The 18,579-nt window shown below is 54.1% G+C and overlaps 1 protein-coding gene across 4 annotated transcripts; it reads right to left on the bottom strand.

The window, feature by feature from the left end:
• Positions 1-274: 274 nt before the first annotated feature.
• Positions 275-17,677, bottom strand: Hpn (hepsin). 4 transcript variants are annotated; one of them, XM_052165803.1, is made up of 14 exons: positions 17,537-17,677; positions 17,085-17,151; positions 12,261-12,320; positions 10,682-10,783; positions 10,547-10,588; positions 5,216-5,345; positions 5,015-5,137; positions 4,870-4,910; positions 4,411-4,576; positions 4,125-4,315; positions 1,392-1,487; positions 1,075-1,217; positions 783-947; positions 275-620 (listed from the first exon to the last, which is right to left on the bottom strand). In XM_052165803.1, exons 2-14 carry the CDS (start codon positions 17,095-17,097, stop codon positions 582-584), a joined length of 1,311 nt encoding a protein of 436 aa, XP_052021763.1. In that variant the 5' UTR covers positions 17,098-17,151; positions 17,537-17,677; the 3' UTR covers positions 275-581. The 4 variants fall into 4 exon arrangements, with proteins under 4 accessions (XP_052021763.1, XP_052021752.1, XP_052021771.1 ...); XM_052165792.1 differs by lacking the exons at positions 17,085-17,151; positions 17,537-17,677 and adding an exon at positions 12,578-12,660 and having other exon boundaries at positions 12,261-12,339; XM_052165811.1 differs by lacking the exons at positions 17,085-17,151; positions 17,537-17,677 and adding an exon at positions 12,578-12,660 and having other exon boundaries at positions 10,682-10,708; positions 12,261-12,339.
• Between the last annotated feature and the right edge of the window lie 902 nt (positions 17,678-18,579).

Raw genomic sequence — 18,579 nt, 5'->3', positions numbered from 1 at the left:
CTCACTCTGTAGCCAAGGCTGGCCTAGAACTCACTATGTAGCCCAGGCTGGCCTGGAACTCACTATGTAGCCCAGGCTAGCCTTTAGCTCATGAAGATCCTCCCAAGTGTTTGAATTATAGGAGTCAGCCACCAGAACCGGCTTAAATGTTTTCTCAAATAGGTAGGAACTGGGAGGACCGCACTCCCTCCCGGATTTGTACCACGCCCTCAGTTCTCTCTGCAACTCTCAAAATGTCCTCGCTGCCACTTAAGTTTGCGAACGCAGAGACCCATTAATCAAAACCACCTTTATTATTTAAAGAGCATCCACCCAAGGGGCTCCTAGAAAGCAGCCCCCAGAGGGCAGAGTAATATTTACATGGGGCGGGAGGGTAAGGCCAGTGGCCCTGGGATTGAGTGGGCCGGCCACTGTGGAAGAGACAGTCCTTGGACCCAGTGTCCTTGGACCTGTGGACTGGATCTGAGCAGAAAACCATCGCTTGTGAGGCCCAGAGCGGGGCCTACCATGTGGGGCTGGAGTCACCAGACCAACTCGGACTCTGGATGCCCGTGCAGCGCGGAGCAGCGAGCCGAGGCTGGTCAGGGCTCAGTCACCATGCCGCTGGCTTCGGAGTGAGTCTAGCAAAAGAGACACAGGCTTCCAGGGTCTCAGGCGCTCCTCCCAGCACTCTGCACCCAGTGTCTCATCCCCAGGGCCTATGGAACCCGCCTGTTCTCCCGAGTGCCCTCTTAGGTTTTCCCTATTAGGGTCCCAGGCAGTCCCCCACCATAGCGACTCACCTTTATGGCCTTGAAGATCCACTCCCGGAAGTCAATGACTTTGGTGTACACTCCTGGCTTCCGGGCCAGAGCACAGCCGGTACCCCAGCTTACAATGCCGCATAGCCGCCACCTTGATGTCCCAGAGATGCTGTCCTCACACACAAAGGGGCCTCCGCTGTCACCCTGGTGGGGGGGGGGATGGGACACCTGACTAGAGACCACCATGACTCCAGTGGGGAGCCTCTGTTCCCATTACCCTGGCTCCCCCACTATAGTGTTAGGCCTGGAGACAGCCCACTGTGCCCCTCACCTGGCATGCATCAATGCCACCCTCAGGATAGCCAGCACAGAACATCTTGGGTTTGATCTGATTCCCGTAGAAGTCGGGGCTGTTACAAACTTCGTTGCTTATGATGGGAACCCGGGCCTCCTGGAGCACCATAGCCTGTTGGCCTAAGGGGACATGGGTAAGGTGACCAGAATTAGGAAACAAGCCCTCTCTCCTGGTTCCCACTCCATGGCCTGGGGGTGGTGGTGGTGGTGGTGTTTCTTTGAGGTTCACAGAGCCTCCCCCAGGGCAGATCCGGCCCCTCCTAGTAGTGTTGGCTGGTACTGCTTAGAACTCACCGTAGAACTGTGTGTTACCCCAGCCGGTCACAGTACAGACCTTGCCATCTACCAGGCCCTGTCCTGCAGCAGGGAGACACACCGGCTGGATGTATTCTGTGAGAGAGAGCATACAGTTCGGCCCCCACTAGCCAGCTATGCGGCCACCTCACGCTCCACATAACCCCAGCACACCCTATCACTACCAAGATGGAACCTTCCTCTTCCAGTGTATACACTACTTTCCCAAATCTTTTTCTTTCATCCCCAATCACCCTAGAGAACTGGGATTGACCTTTGCGTCAGGAGGGACAAGAGGCCAAGTCACCTGTTCAAAGTTTCACAGACACAATGGCATGATCAGAACTGGAACCCAAGTTAGTTTAATTCCCCAAGTTTGGGCTCTTAACCACGATCATGGGGCTATCTCCAGCCCAGAGGCAGGAAACAGAAAAGCACACCCTGCTCGAGACCTTTGATTTCCACCTGTCTGAAAACTGCAACACTAAACACACAGGGGGATTGAAGAGATGGCTCGGCCCCTTAAGAGAACTGGCTGTTCTTCCAGACGACCTGGGTTCAATTCCCAGCACCCACATGGCAGCTCATAGCTATCCAGAGCTCTGGGATCAGACCCCTTCACACAGACATACACGCAAGCAAAACACCAATGCACATAAAATAAATTATATTAAATATAAACAAATTATATTTTAAAAGTTAATAAACACACAGGCCCCAGTGAGATGGGATGTCTTTGAGCAGTGCATACCCCATGCGAACAGTCCTGGCAGCCCCTCACTGCTGCCTCCCTGAGCCTCAGCACCGCCATGCAAAATACCACCTCCTCATCCTCCGTACAACCCCAGTGCAAAACAATCATCAGGCTGCAAGCCGGGGTTATAGCTCGGTGGCGGAGTGCCTCCCCACAGTATACAAGGTCCCGGGGTCGGTCTCCAGCATCAAGAGAAAGCAAAGCGTACACACAAAATAATGTCCCCGCAGAAACGGTGTTACACAACGGATGTGGGGGGAGGGGCTGGAGAGATAGATGGCTCAGCCGTCGAGAGCACTGACTGCTCTTCCAAAGGTCCTGAGTTCAAACCCCAGCAACCACATAATGAGACCTGACACCCTCTTCTGGAGTGTCTGAAGACAGCTACAGTGTATTATATATAATAAATAAATCTTTGGTTTTTTTTTTTTTTTAAGAAATGGATGTGATGTTGAAAGCAGGAAGCACTTGAGAGAGTTATGAGAATAATCAGTGAGAGAGGCCACCCCGAGGACTGTGGGAGACCAGGTGAGTCCAGACACGGGAGACACCAAGGCCAATGACAGCACATGGTCACTTAGCAACGATCACATCCTGAGAGTGTCCTTCATGCAAATTAAGATTCTGATGTCACAAGGCCATCTTGCCTCTTAGGGACCACAGTTGTATAGATTCTCTTTGACCAAAATGGTTTCATGCAGCACATACGTAAACTCAGCTCACCACTGTTCTTGTGCATTTACTGTTATTTGTGTAGTTATTTATTTGGGGTATTTCGAGAAAAGGGTCTCTCAACACAGCCCAGGCCAGCCTCAGAGTCTTCCTGCCTCAACCTCCCTCAGTGCTTAGATGACAGGCATGTGCCACGCTGGCTCTCCATACCTTTTTAATAAATATTTAATTATTTTTATTTCATGCGTATTAATTGATGTTTTGCCTCCATGTATGTCTGTGGGAGGGAACTGGATCCTCTGGAACTGAGTTACAGACAGTTGTGAACTGCCACATGGGTGCTAGGAATTGAACCTGGGTCCTCTGGAAGAGCAGCTAGTACCCTTACCCACTGAATCATCTCTCCAGCCCCTCCATATTTAACACTTATTTTTATTCACATATGTGTGCGTGCATGCACTCATGCGTGTGCCTGCCTGTGAAGTCCAGAAAGGATTCTTTGGAGCTGGAATTAGAGACAGTCATGGGCAGCTTGAAATGGGTGCTAGAACGGAATGAGGGTCCTCTGTAAGGACAGCCAGTGCTGTTCACTGCCGAGACATCTCTCCAGCCTCTCTTCTGCGTGGTTTTGGAGGGGTACAGCCTTACCGAGGTATACAACTTCAACTTTACACGACTGTAACTCACATGTCTTATAATTGTCCACGTTAAAGTATATGCATGAGCTCATGGCTTTGTCATGTTCCCAGGTGGGCACAACCATCACTGTGTCCCACTGTAGAACATTTTGTCTCCCCAGAAGAAACTGCAACATCTCCACCCCTCCCCCCTCTCATGTGTGAGGGGGCTATTCATTTATGTATTTAGAGTATCGTGTAGCTTAGGTTAGCCTCAAACTCACTATGTGCACATGGCTAGCCTTGAACCCACTCCTCCTGCTTCTCCCTCCTCCCCGAGTGCTGGGATTCCAGACGTCACGCCCAGGTAACTATGATGAAATGCTCTATTAAGAGCATCTGAGCACTGTTTTTCCATACGGCTGCCCGTATCCCTTCTCTCGTCTATAGGGAAAGAATCTCTGGATCCCACAGTGACTAACTCCTTTAGGGAGACTCAGATGGCTGTGTGTGACTGCCAGCCGTGCTATCTAGCATTCATGGCCAATATCCAGTTTGTGCTCCCTAATGGTGGGTCTGTGATCGGCATCGCCGTGGAAACTGAAGATGGATCTACTCTGCTTGACTGGCCCCGTCTTTGATCCCTAAGTCTCTGGAGTCCTTAGGCTGAGGCTAGACCTCCAGACTTACCTGTGAGAGGCAAGGAGCCAGAGAGGTGGACCAGAGCAATGTCATTGCTGTTTTCGTCGATAGTAGGGTCTCGAAAGGGAAGGTAGCCCCCATGATAGATCACAGCCTGAACCCCCAGCTGCACAGCATGGTGTGAGGACCGGGCTACAGCACCAGCAAATACTCGCCACCGAGACAGGACCCGGTTCCGCCTGCCGGGGACAGAAGGGACAAGTCCCTGGGCCCGGCCTCCTCCGAAGACCTCTCTCCTGCCCTACCCCAAGTGGCACTGTGGGGAAACACTCACTCTGGAAAGCAGTGTGCAGCGGTCAGCACCCAGTCCCCGGACAGCAGGGACCCCCCACAGAGGTGGGTCCCATCATAACGCAGGCTGACCTGCCACGGCCACCTTCCCAGGCTGCTGTCCTGGCCCCCCACAATGCGGTCCACCGGCAGCTTCCTGCGGCCACAGTCTGTGGAGAGGAAACGAGGAGAGTAACATTCCTTTAGAATGGAAGGGATCTGAATTCCAGGACATAGTTTAGCTCCAGGGATGGGAGGAAACACAGTCCTACTCCAGCAGTTTGTGAGAACAAGGCTGTCCCCCAGCGATGGGGTTGTTCAAGGGGACATGACATGTGGAGACCCTGGGCAGTTTGTGGGGACACACTCCACCCTGGGGTCCCAGGACTCTAGTCTTGGTCTGCATGTAGAGAAGGATCTGTGCCCTCCCTAGGCCTCCTGTGTCCACCCCCTACCTTCTCACCTTGGCAGGTGGCAGTCAGGAATCGACCTCTAGGACAGTCACTATGAGAGGACACAGGAGAGGGGTGGGGACAGAGACAAACCAGGGGATCGGTTAGAACGATATTTGGAGACCTGCCAGTGCCACCCGCATCCGCCCTGCTCACCATACAGAGATGACATCCAGCAACCTCTGAGCCAGAGGCAGTCCACCCTCATCCACACAGAAGAAGCCCGATGTGCCATTGGCGCCCGCAGTTCGCACATCCAGCTCCGAGTGCGCCAGAGCCCTGTGCAGGGGCTGGGGTCAGAGCCACCTCCAGTCCCATTCCATCCCCTTCCCTACCCCCGAGGGGTCACCCAGATACCTGAGAAAGCCCATCTCCTCACAGCCGAGCCCTGCCACCCTGGCGTTGGAGCGTGAGGAGCACAGCAGCCTCCATGTTCCCTCTGTCTTATCGAACACTGCAAGCCGCGAGTCTCCAGGACTGAGCTGCACTGCAGGGTGACAAAGCCGGACCTGGGTTCCACAGCGGCCATCACCAGCTTCCCTGGCTGCCTGAGGCCCTGAGGACTCTGGTCTTGTACCCTTCATGGCCCAGAGATGGCATCTGCATCCACTACTAGGTTGGATTATACAAGTGGGTATCTCTCCCTGACTGGGACAGCCAAGTTGCAGGATCTTAACTCGGACCCTGGGAGCCGGGCAAATGACTTCCTCTGATGTGGGAGAGTGAGCCTGCGCAGGGTATTCTTTGTGGATGATCAAGTCCAGAGATCCTATCTGGGTGTAGTCAGGCTTGGGGAACCACCGGGAGGGGTCAGAAACCCTTAGCTAATTCACCAGGTCACCAAAACATTTAAGTAAGCTCCACATGGAGAAAAGAAAGGTTAGAGGGGTCAGGGCAGGAAAGATGTACACAGTCCTAGTGCTTAGAGGATGAAGACAGAATCCTGAGTTCAAGAACAGCTCAAGATCCCTGTCGAAGCGAGGAGGAGGCAGGCTGTCGGGGCACCTGTCCCTAGAATTTGCCAAAGGAAACATGGGCAGAAGAATCGTGAGTTCCTGACTCTCCTGGGCTACACATTTTAGCCTGGCGATGGTGGTGTGCACGCCTTTAATTCCATCACTCGGGAGGTGGAGGCAAGCAGATCTCTGTGAGTTCAAGGCTAGCCTGGTCTACAGAACGAGTTCCAGAACTGCCAGAGCTACCAAGAGAAACCCTGTCTCAATTAATAATGGTGATGGTGATGATGGTGGTGGTGGTGGTGGTGGTGGTGGTGGTAGAAGGGAGGAAAAGGAGGAGAACCCAGGCTCTTCTATCACCAAAACAAAACCAGTTTTGAGATGGAGGTGGAGTCAGACAGTGATTTCAGATTCCAGAGTCCCCTTAGCTAGATGGGGGTGGCTTCTACTGTCCCAGCACTCGGGAGGCCAAGGCAGAAAAGGTGCTGCAGGTTTGAGGCCAGTGTGAACTTCATATCTAATTCCAAGCCAGTCAAGGCTACAGAAAGAGACTCTGTTTCAAAAATCAAAACAAAAGTCACCTAGCCAATGTCCCATTAAGAAACTGACGAGAGTTGGGTGTGAAAACATCCCAGCACTCGGGAGACTGAAGCAGGAGGCTGGTGAGAATGAGGCCAAACAAGACCTTGTTATGTCTCAGGACAGAAGGCTAGAATGGAGGGAGAGAGAAAGGGGGAGGGAGAGAGTGGAGAAGAGGGAGGGTGGGGAAATAAGGCTGGCTGTACCAGAAGGCTAGCTCACAGCAGTGGCTCTGTCTGAGGGTGGCTGGGGCAGTCTGTGTGGTTGGCCAACGCTCCCTGGTCCTCTGACTGTCCCCATAAGGTCAGAGAAGCTCTGTTCACACCTGAGTCAGGGCAAAGCCCGTATTCTTTCTATTTACCAACTAATTCTGAACATGCTGGCTCCTATTTTAGGCTGTAGACACAAATCACACCATTTTTTCTTGTGTGGACTGCAAAGCCCAGGAGGGGAGACAGATAACGAGGAGGACAAATAGCAGGAGAGTGTCCTGTGCCGCAGCAGAAGGGGCCGCGGAGACTGAGGCCGACAGAAGGGAGGGGGAGGAGCTGGTGTGTGGGGGCGGCAATGCACTTTGCTGTAAGCGGGCAGGCAAGGACAGCTTCGCCGGGAAGTTGCCACGTGAGCAGCAGCGAGAAGAAAGAGATGAAGGAGGTGAGAAGGACGCTGAGATCTGAGAGGGGACCGAGAAGTAGGCCAGGGGAACTAAGAACAGGAAGTGGAGATCTGAAGGCCGAGGCGGGGAGTTGGGTGAGGAACAGTCAGGAGGCAGAGAGAGGTCGGCAGAATTGGCTTTGCAGCGGGACCAATGGGCAGCTGTGAGCCAGGCCTCAGCTCGGGGAAGGGGTCACACACTGCCCTGACCGGGGATGGGGTCGGGGGTGAGGAGTGTGTGGGGAGTGTGCATGAGTTCCTTCTGGCTGCTGGTAGGGGCAGACGGTAGGCCAAGAACTAGAGTCCAGACTACGACCTACACAGGACAGGGACAGAGGCTGTGCCAGCAGGGGGCAGCACAGGGAGGATAGCTGGATCCTGGGACTATTTCCTAGGGAGAACACAGGCCGAGTGGCACTGGCCTATCTTCTCACCTACTTATGAAGCTCAGGCTAGCAGACCACAAGTCTAGGCCTACCTGGGCTTTGGAATGAGTCCAAGGCCAGCCTAAGAAACTTAGAGAAAAGGGTCTTACAGTGAAATGTAAAAAAAGGGGGAATGGGAGGCTGATGACATTTTTGCACAGCAGTAGATCATCTGCCTAGAATTCCCTCAGTGAGGGGCTGGGGGCGTGGCTCAGTGGTAGAGCCCCTGCCTAGAATCCCCCAGTGAGGGGCTGGGGGCGTGGCTCAGTGGTAGAGCCCCTGCCTAGAATCCCCCAGTGAGCGGCTGGGGGCGTGGCTCAGTGGTAGAGTGCTTGCCTGCATGCATAAGACCTTTGGTCCAATCCCTAGCACCAATTTAAAAAGTAAAATTAAATGCACATCTCACAGATGGTGAACTAAACATCAAAGGATGCACCTGTTCAGCTCAGACAGCTCACAGCCAGCCAACCAGGGTTTGAACTCAGACAGCCTGCTGGCTTCCACATTCTCTGCTTAGGTTTGTGAAGAATTCTTTCCTTTCTCTGGCCAGTACAAACTCATCCACAGCAAGACTAAAAGCTTGCTGGAAAAAAGGGCCTCCTGCTCTGGGATTCAAGAACTGCCTGGCACCTCTCACTGACTGGTGCTCACCGTCCCCTCAATGCCCAGGATCAAGACAAGAACAGCAACATGGAGTCAGTAGGCGGCATTCCTAACTGCTCAAGAGATTTCCAACATATTAGGAATTTCAAGGCGGGGCCTGGGGGGTTGGGAAGATACTGGAAGTGTCGGGGGGGGGGGGACATTAAATGCTTGCTTCCTTCCTTCCTTCCTTCCTTCCTTCCTTCCTTCCTTCCTTCCTTCCTTCCTTTCTTTCTTTCTTTCTTTCTTTCTTTCTTTCTTTCTTTCTTTCTTTCTTTCTTTCTTTCTTTCTTTCTTTCTTTCTTTCTTTCTTTCTGGTTTTAGGGAGGCAAGGCCTCACTTGGTAGCCAAGATAGGGCTGGAACTTACGACTCTCTTGCTTCACCTTCCCAAGTGGCTGCCTGTCACCGCTGTGCTCCCCCAGGCCCACTTTATTTGAAAGTCATGTTCTGTGCTGGTTTTGCCACTTTCAAAGTCTTCTGTTCTGGTGTGCTGGACACCACCAGGTGTGCCCACCACTTGTCAGATATATTTAGAGGTCTGCCATTCCCAGAACAAAATAAAGTTGGGATACAGTCAGGGCTATGTTTTCTGGTCTGAGCCATCATTCTAGAATGTTCAGCTGACAGGGTGCAGGCACTGAGGGGCTAAGTGTGGGCATGGCTAGGTGGTAGAGCCCTGCCAAGAATGCCCCAGTGAGGAGATGGGGCGTGGCTCAGTGGTAGAGCCCTGTCTAGAATCCTCCAGTGAGGGGCTGTGGGCGTGGCCCAGCTGTAGAACACCTGCTAGGCAGCTAAGCACGTGTAAGATCCTGGGTTCTAGCATCAGTACTACAAAGGGTGAGGATGAGGGTGCTGAAGACACTGGAGACACAGGGTATTAGGGAGCAAGGGTAAGCCCTGAGACTAGAGTTGGAGAGACAGATCTGCAAGCCAAGGTGACCTGTCAGTCAGACAGGACCCTATCCCAAGAGTCTTTAGGGTTGGGATTCCATTCTGGAATGGTAGGGCCTACTGATCTCCTTGCTCTGTCATTTACTGACCTGTGGTACTAGGCAAGTCAGTCTGCTTCACAGAGCTTCAGTTTCCCCTGCTGCAAACACCGAGATGATAACAGCCTGAGTCTGCAGCTAGGCCTGAGATGTTAGCTTTCACTACAGCGATGAATTCAGAACATTCCTGACAAGGAACTGAGCAGGCGATACACACAACTTCCACCTGAATGACCCCGATAAGAGTCAGAATCTCACTGTGTAGCCCAGGCTATCTTCAAACTCAGCGTCTTCCTGCCTCAGTCTCCTGAGAATGAAGACGTGAATGCTACCATGCTGACCCTTGCCCCATCCGTGCCTTGCTGCTACATGAAAACGGGCTGTTGTAGGACTTAATGTACCAACCCCGTCAAGTCTCGAGGCTGGCCCTGGCCAGAGGTCAGCGTTTCTGAGTTCAGTCTGGATGACCGAGTCCAATGCCAACTGTTTCAAATTTGTAATCCTGTTTCTTCGAAAAAGCACGCTCCACCCCTCCATTACCGCCCCCTTCTGCTGCCCTGGATCACAGAGCCGCAGCTTGGAGCAGCACTGGGGAAGGAAGACTCAGTCCTTCATTTCACACGTGATTTCTGCCTCGATGTTCCTGTGGCTGCTTCTTCCATGTGCTGCAAACGTGCCCACAGCTCTGAGAGCTGTCCTGGCTCCATCACTACAGGCCACAGATTCTCTCGTCGTCATGACCCACATTGGTATAAAGGGCAGATAGAAGCCACTAGGTCGTCAGAGCTGTCTCTCTGGAATGTGTTTGACCGCATCCCATGATGTATTATGTGTGTGTATATATGTATATATATGCATACACATGTATATTACATATGTATATGTATGTGTATATGTATGTATATATGTATGTTTCAGCTAGGTGTGGTGATGCACTAATCCCAGAACTTGGAAGATGGAGGTTGTTGGAAGCTCAGGAGGTTCAGGGTCCTCTATAGTAAGTTTGAGGACAGCGTGGGTTGCATGAGACCTTATCTCAAAAATAAAACTAAAGACAATATATATAGATAGGATCCTCGTTGCTTACTTGTCTAGGATTTGGATAACAATCATACCCTTTGGAGGTAGATCTTAAAAGCTAAGCCAGGTTGGGTCTATACTTCTTGGACGGGAGTCTCCTGAGTCACTTAGACTGCAGCCTCTCACTTGGACACTTTGCTTCATAACTGCAATCCTGTCACTGGGAAGCTGAGGCAGGAGGATTGCCACAAATCTGAGTCTGAGTGAGTTCTAAGCCAACCTGAGCCGCAGACAAAATTCTGGTTCAAATACCATGAGAGACATTGATTAGAAACACAGTTAGCAGTCCCAAGAATGCTTAGAGTTCCTCATGGTGCTTTTCCTCCGGGACACCCTAGGGATCCAGGCCCTCTCTACTTACCTTGATACAGTGGCTCCTGCTCACTCCGCAGTAGGATGGTCACTGTGGAGAGGGGAGAGGGGAGAACAGGAAGGTTGTAACCCTCAGGGGTAGGGGAGGCCTCAGGAGCTTGAGGAGGGAGGGGTGTTGTCTCACCAATGGCCCAGGACGCGGCCCCAGCGCCTGTCAGGAAGAGCAGGGTAGCCACAGTGAGAGCTACCACCTTGGGTCTGGAACAGCATGATGCAGTCCGGCCACCTGCAACAGACACCAAGCTAGGGCCACTGCCAGGTCGGTCCTCAGCACAGCAAGGGTTGGGCACTGGGCCAGTCCCTTGCCAGGGAATGCAGGGTACCTTATCAGGCCTGGGCCTGTGGTACCTCAAGTCCTATTTTCCAAGGCTGGGCAGCTGGCAGGGCTGTCCCTCTCCTGTCGTGTGGACAGCCAGGTGTCTGACTCCCCAAGGGTTCGAGCTGGGAGGGGGCATGACTGGGCCTCCTGCCCCCACTCCCAGTGCTGGCGACTTCTCCTTTCCAATGACCAGGCACTTCTGGATTCCCCTGGTTGCTTCCTGCCAGCCTGTCCCCAGATCCTCTCTCCTGATAACTTTTCCAGAAGTTCTTACAACTTCGAGGTGCCTGTGACCTCTGATCTTTACCCTCTTTCTCACAAGACCCAGTTCCAAGATCGAATTTGTCCCTGGAAGTTTGAGAACCCAAGTTTGTTGTTGTTGTTGTTGTTTGGTTGTTTGGTTGGTTTTTTTGGTTTGGTTTGTATTTTGAGACAAGGTCTTGCTACATAGCAATGCTGGCATCCAACACATCTTATATTCAAGCTGGCCTCAAACTAGCGAGAGTCTGCTGCCTGCCTCCGTTAGTGCTGGGATGGTAGTCATGTGTCACTATATCTGCCCATATTTTGGTTTGTTTCGTTTTTGGCTTTTGAAAACAGGTTTTCTCTGTGAAGCCCTGACTGTCCTGGGACTTGCTCTGCAGACCAGGCTGTCCTCGAACTCAGAAATCCAATGGCTCCTGCCTCTACGGTGCTGGGATTAAAGACACACACCACCACTAGCTATGTTTTGTTTAGACTCAGGCTTGCCTCTGCTTCCTGAACTCTCTGATGCCAGGCATGGTACTATGCCTGGCACCCACTCTGAAATAGTGGCTTTGGAGAGACAACTCCACAGTTAAGAGCTCTTGCTGGGCAAGCATGGGATCCAGAGATAGGTTCCTGGCACCTGCGTAAAAGGCTAGGTGTGGTGGAGCACATCTGTAAGCCCAGCACTGCTGGGGTGGGCAGACAAGGGGGTGGCTGGGGCTCGCTGGCCATCAGCCTAGCTGCAGGCTCAGTGAGAGACCCCAGCTCAGGGGAATTACACAGAGAGAGATATAGGGCAGGACACACAAGATTCTCCTCTGTGCCATCCCCATTGTGTGCACAGTATCCACACACACTCAAGCACATGCTCATATGCATACGTGTGCACGCACACACACACCCATACACATACATGTACACACATGTACATGCATGTCCACATGTATACACACACGTACACACTCAAACACACATGTGCATGCACCCCCCACAACATACTCATACACATATGTGCACATGCATGCACATATGGAATATGTACATAGAAAATAAAATGCACATATAAATTGCACATATGCACATAGAAAATAAAAATACATAAAAGAAAGGATAAAATATAAAATAGCGGTCTTACCCTTTCTGGGCTGGGGTCTTGGACAAGTGGAACCTCCTCTGTGAGCCCCAGGTTCCTCATCTGTTAAATGAACACGCACCTAGCACACACTTTTAAAATGACTTTAAAGTTCTTTAAATACATCCTCACACCCAAGCCCCAACTGCCACCATCGTGTGCCCAGCATTATCTCTATCCCCAACCCACATCACGGTTCCCTTTTCTCATGGCTCTGAGAGATCAAGTCACAAATCTTCAGTGACTCAGCATGCGGTCATGTCCTGAACCCTGGGCACCCTGAGATCCAGGTTCCAAAGTAGTTCCGCAAGAAACCAAACCTCCTCTTGTGCTGTTGTGCCTGGCATACAGCCGATCCTCGACAGACATTGGTAAACCATTCTTGCTGTGTGACTATGGGCAAATGTCACTGTCTCTCTGAGCCTGGGTGTGTCAGTATGATAAAGCTCTATGCATCTGTCTGTTAAGCAATGTAGGGTTGGGCACCAAGGAAAGGGGAAAAACTCCCCAGGCAGAGATTATCTAAGACCTGCAAACAGAGATGACAAGGGGCAGAGCCACACCACACGTTGGAGGAACTACACAGGCTAATACCTGCAGGCAAGACTGAGGATGTCCCGTTAGAGGGCTCTAAGACCCAACAGTGGGAGTGCAGTGACTGCAGCGAGGTCATGGGAGGCGTGGCAGGAGTAGCTCAGAGAGAAGGGGACATCCACCCCACTGTCCCAGAGATCCTAGCATCTGAAAACAAGGGCTAAGAAAGCTTTGCAGTGACCCCAACCTTCTGCAAAGTACCCCCGAGGCTGTGACAGCCCCAGCCCTCTCACCAGGTCCCTCATAGCACGGCTAATGGTCACGCTACCAGACCAGCATTAGGAAGAGAGCAGGGAGTGGTTCAGGATCTTGCTAGAGCAGTTCCTGTTAGTGGTTTAAGACAAGGTGTCACTTACAGAGGAAAATAGCTCAGTAGCATGAGAACTGGGCACTCCTGATACCTTAGCATAGGACACCGAGCAGCACACTGGGCCCTGGGGCTCCTGCACACTTCCCCCTTTGCAGTCACCACATCTCTTGCTGTCCCAAGCCTGTCTGTCCCACAGCAGTCCTGTGTTAGTCCCTCATTCCCAGGCCCTCCTCCCCTCCCCACAGCAGTGCTGTCAGCCCCTCATCCCCAGGCGCTCCTCCCCTCCCCACAGCAGTTCTGTGTCAGCCCCTCATCCCCAGGCCCTCCTCCTCCCCCACAGCAGTCCTGTGTTAGTCCCTCATCCCCAGGCCCTCCTTCCCTCCCCACAGCAGTCCTGTTAGCCCCTCATCCCCAGGTGCTCCTCCTCTCTCCACAGCAGTTCTGTGTCAGTCCCTCATTCCCAGGCCCTCCATCCTGTGTCAGTCCCTCATTCTCAGGCCCTCCTCCCCTCCCCACAGCAGTTCTGTGTCAGCCCCTCATCCCCAGGCCCTCCTCCTCTCCCACAGCAGTCCTGTGTCAGTCCCTCATCCCCAGGCCCTCCTCCTCTCCCACAGCAGTCCTGTGTCAGTCCCTCATCCCCAGGCCCTCCTCCTCTCCCACAGCAGTCCTGTGTCAGTCCCTCATCCCCAGGCCCTCCTCCTCCCCCACAGCAGTCCTGTCTCATCCCCTCATCCCCAGGCCCTCCTCCCCTCCCTACAGCAGTCCTGTGTCAGCCCCTCATCCCCAGGCCCTCCTCCCCTCCCCACAGCAGTCCTGTCTCATCCCCTCATCCCCAGGCCCTCCTCCCCTCCCCACAGCAGTGCTGTCAGCCCCTCATCCCCAGGCGCTCCTCCCCTCCCCCAGAGCAGTGCTGTGTCAGTTCTACATCCCCAGGCCCTCCTCCCCTCCCCACAGCAGTCCTGTGTCAGCCCCTCATCCCCAGGCCCTCTTTCTCTCCTCACAGCAGTCCTGTGTCAACCCCTCATCCCCAGGTGCTCCTCCTCTCCTCACAGCAGTCCTGTGTCAGTCCCTCATCCCCAGGCCCTCCTCCTCTCCCCACAGCAGTCCTGTGTCAGTCCTTCATCCCCAGGCCCTCCTCCTCCCCTCCCCACAGCAGTCCTGTGTCAGTCCCTCATCCCCAGGCCCTCCTCCTCTCCCCACAGCAGTCCTGTGTCAGTCCCTCATCCCCAGGCCCTCCTCCTCTCCCCACAGCAGTCCTGTGTCAGTCCCTCATCCCCAGGCCCTCCTCCTCTCCCCACAGCAGTCCTGCTTTATCTCCCTCATGCCTAGGTTTTCTTGCCCTGCCCTCAGAGGCTCTCATCCTCCACACAGAGGCAGCTGTCTCAGGAGCCTTCAACCCGGGGCCTCCGTTTATCTGCTGATCACGTCCTGCTCCAGCTGCCAGGTCCAAGCCCCGCAATGCATTGTGTGTACTTAATACCAGATCTGCTCATCTCCCTGGTGGCCCCTCTATACAGAAACCTGGGAAGTGTAAATGTGAACCCAAACTGCCCCTTCTCTAAGAAGAACATTCCCCTAGGCCCCCGTGGTGCCCGGACCCAGCAATTCAAGCCCCCATCAGAATAAGCATGACCTTTAGAGACCAGATAGGTCTCTTTGAATTCTCAGATATACATCAGTAATTATCAAATAGCTAAAACAACTTCTACAGATTATCCCAAACCACAAAACTAACAAAGCCTGTCATTCTAGCTTTCCAGGAGGCTGAGGCAGAAGGATTGTTAAATCTGAGGCCAGCCTGGGCTTTATAGTGAGACTAGGTATCAAAACAAAAAAAAGAAAAAAGAAGAAATGAAGGCTAAGGACATGGCTTGGAAGTAGAGCCCCTGCCTAGAATCCCCCAGGGAGGGGCTGGGGCGTGGCTCAGTGGTAGAGCGCTGCCTAGGATCCCCCAGTGAGGAGCTGGGGCGTGGCTCAGTGGTAGAGCCCTGCCTAGAATCCCCCAGTGAGGGGCTGGGGGCGTGGCTCAGTGGTAGAGCCCCTGCCTAGAATCCCCCAGGGAGGGGCTGGGGCGTGGCTCAGAGGTAGAGCCCCTGCCTAGAATCCCCCAGGGAGGGGCTGGGGCGTGGCTCAGAGGTAGAGCCCCTGCCTAGAATCCCCCAGGGAGGGGCTGGGGGCGTGGTCAGTAGTAGCGCTCTTGCCTAGCATGTATAAGGGCCTGGCTTTGATCCTCATTATTTCAGGAGTAAAAGCAAAAGAACAAGGTTTAGAGCAATCTCTAGTACTACCATGTGGAGAGACCTCACTCTGCCAAGGACACTTCTGAGGTTGGTCAGCCATAGACACCATCTCCCTCAAACATCAACCTTGAGCACCCTGCCCCATCTTCCCCTGCCTGGCATGGCCTCCTTCCTCCCTGATCATTCCTTCTAATTCCAGGTCCCCAGCAGCAGTACTGGGAGCCCAGAGCAGCACACACTTCCAGGGCCATCACAGTCTCACAAACACCAGCAGCTGCGGCTGCAGAGGCTCTAGGGACCATACACCACTCACTTCACTGTCCTTTGAATCCCTTCAATCTGCGCCACCGTTGATGAGGACGGAGCTGTCATCTCCAGCCTCCCAGGCCTGCCCTCATAGAGCACAGAGAGCTGCCTGGGGATACGGGGTGGGGGGGGACATGCTCTGTCTATGACTTCTCCATCGCTCTCCACCCAGGCACTCCCTCCCTTCCCTGCCTCATAGACCCCAGAGCTGATACCTCCCTTCAATCATCTCCAGTGGGAAAACAATGGTCCCAAAGGGGCCAGGCTCTGCCCATCACCTGATTGCTTAGCACAAGGTGAGGGGAGCCCGGTTCACAGCGGACCTCAGCTCATCTCTGGAGTCTGAGCTGTTATCTGAGCAGAGACTGAGAGTCCAGGAGCCCAGACACCGGTGCTTATCACCGGGTCCAGACCTTTACTGCTTCCCATTGAGTCCCCCTCTTAGCACACAGCGACCATCTCCACTTAACAAAGGAAACATGACCAGAGAGGATATGGCATGTCCAAGGCCACACAGCTAGAAAGTGCCCAGGACTGAACTCAGCTAGCCTGACTCTTAGAAGACAGTCAAGGATGGGGGCGGCAGGGGGTGCAGTGGGGACTGTCCCTGATTAGCCATTTGGTCCCCAAGTACAGACAAGGGAGGGAGGGAGGGAGGTCTCCAGTGTGAGCAGCTGTCTTAGTCACCCCTGGGGTGGCTTTTCTGTCTCTCTCCTCTATCCGTCCAGGTCAAGTCCAAAGTCCCCCTTCTGCTCTTTTGCCCACAAAGCCAAGAGATAGAAGGACTATGCCTGGAATTGGAGGGGTCTTGGGTCCTTGGTTCTTGGGTTCCCACAGTGACTGACCTCCATCAGAACACCTCTGGGTTACAACACGTATCTCACACCCCAAGGCCCAAGCTGTTGCCTGTGTGTTCCATGATCCCAACCACCTCACGAAGGGAATATCAGTATCCATCTATACTTGACTGCAGGGAAATGTGGACGGAAGCCCAGAGACGTGAAGTTACCTGCCCAAGATCACACAGAAAAGACAGCAGAAGCAACCTGACTAGCCCGACTTCCTTAACAGAGATCGCAACGGCCGCAGCCCCCACCTCCACCTCCAGAAGAAAACATGTTGTTGGTTAGCTGAGAAATCTCTGAAATGTAAGGGGAAACTGAGGCAAGGCACTAAGGGGGGGTCATATGGGGTAGCGGGGAGGCACAGGCACACAGAAGGTCAGTTAATAGTTAATCAGATAGAAGAGGATTTGGGCCCGGTGGTCTTGAATCTGACAGGACACCAAGACAGGAGTCTGAGTACAGGCTGGGAGACAAACCAGAAGAGGGGTGTCAGGTCGGGCTGAAGCTGAGGCCCAGGGACAGGGGGACTCACCCTCCTTCGCCATGTCAGGGACTCTTGTTAATGATTCCCAGGTTGACCTGTTGGGCTGGGGCGGAACCTAGAGACAGGAACAAGGAGGCACGGCCTGGGGGAGCCTGTCCTGGCTCTGTCCTGGTGCCCCCAGTCCCAGGCTCTCATCCAGGGAGCAGCCGGCCCTGAGCTGGGGCCAGAGCATGCAAAGACAGAGGTTGGGCCCCGGGTCAATGGTGGCAATGTGTGACCAGCCACCAGGGGGACACCTGGAGTGACAAGGCAGAGCCCGGCGGGCAGAAGTTGAACTTCCAGGGGACTTGAGGGTTTTTGAGAGAGGAGAACTTGGGGGAGTCCTCGGATTTCTGAGTTAGCAGGGAAAACAGGTTAACTGGGGTTTTCTGGGATCTCTTAAACGGGCTGCTGGGCATCAGATTGGTGAGAGATGAAGGGCTTCGCATTCTGTGCCTTACCCTGGGGTTCGCCGGAGATGGTGCAGGTTTGGGGTTAGTCTCCGGGCCTGGATAGGGGCATGGTGTCCCCACAGCAGCGGGCAGCCCGGAAGGTAAGGGTGGCAGCAGCGGCCAGCAGCGTGGGGCCTGCCGAGCCTGCGGCCTCACCTGAGGAGGAGGGGGCTGGGTGGGAGGCGGGGACGGGGCGGGGAAGGGCGGACCCCAGGACGGGCTGCCACAGAGGCCACCTGGCTGATGGGGCGGGGCCCGCAGGGGTTGGACCGGGCAGGCTCAGCTACCAGCCAGGCCTCCCACCTCCACTGGGACTCAGGTGTGTCTGTGACAAACTTGGGGGCGCTCAGAGGCCCTAAGGCTAAGATTCCAAACTGGAGGAATGAGGCGGAAAGTTCTGGCTGTCCCCGGTCCACCATGCTTGTAGCCATGTGGTCCTCCATTTGAATTTTCCTCCATGCCAGTGCCCTGCCCTCCTCTGATCCAGTTCATACCGACATGGGCCTCTAGCCCTTCCTGTCCCTAGCGGGGCCCAGCCCCTCCCCCAGCCACTTTCCTACAAGTCACGGGGGCGGTTTGTTTTGGCAGCCGCTGTGCTGCCTGCCCAGTGACCTCTGGAGCCCGGAAAGTCCTGACAGGGGGATGGGGCCTCGGCCCTGAAAATGCAGCACTAGTTGCCCAGGCCCAGGCCCAGGCCAAGTGGCTGGAAGCGGCTAGACGAAAGTGCTTCCGGTCCCACCAGAAGCCAAGGGCCACTAGCGTCAGACCCCAGATCTGAGCCAGATAAACAGCCCAGAAGGCCATCTCCACCTGCCTGTGGCCCCGCTGGCATCTGAGTCACAACAGCTGTCCCCACACAGCAGGCCACCCGCTTGCCCTCTCTGCCTGTCCCTCTACGTCCTCCAGCCTCAGACCTAAAGCCTCTCGGGCAGGATCACGCTGGTTCTGCCAGGGCAGTGATCCTGGCTCCTCTCTTCCTTTGGTCCCCACCACACTTCTGTCTCTGCTCCTGTCTCGTTCTTTCTGCCTCCGTCCATGCTGGCTCTGTCTCA

This window comes from Apodemus sylvaticus, chromosome 1 (assembly GCF_947179515.1).
Source record: "Apodemus sylvaticus chromosome 1, mApoSyl1.1, whole genome shotgun sequence".
Lineage (NCBI taxonomy): Eukaryota > Metazoa > Chordata > Mammalia > Rodentia > Muridae > Apodemus > Apodemus sylvaticus.
The sequence above is the reverse complement of the archived record's forward strand: the minus strand, read 5'-3'. Positions and strand labels throughout refer to the sequence as shown.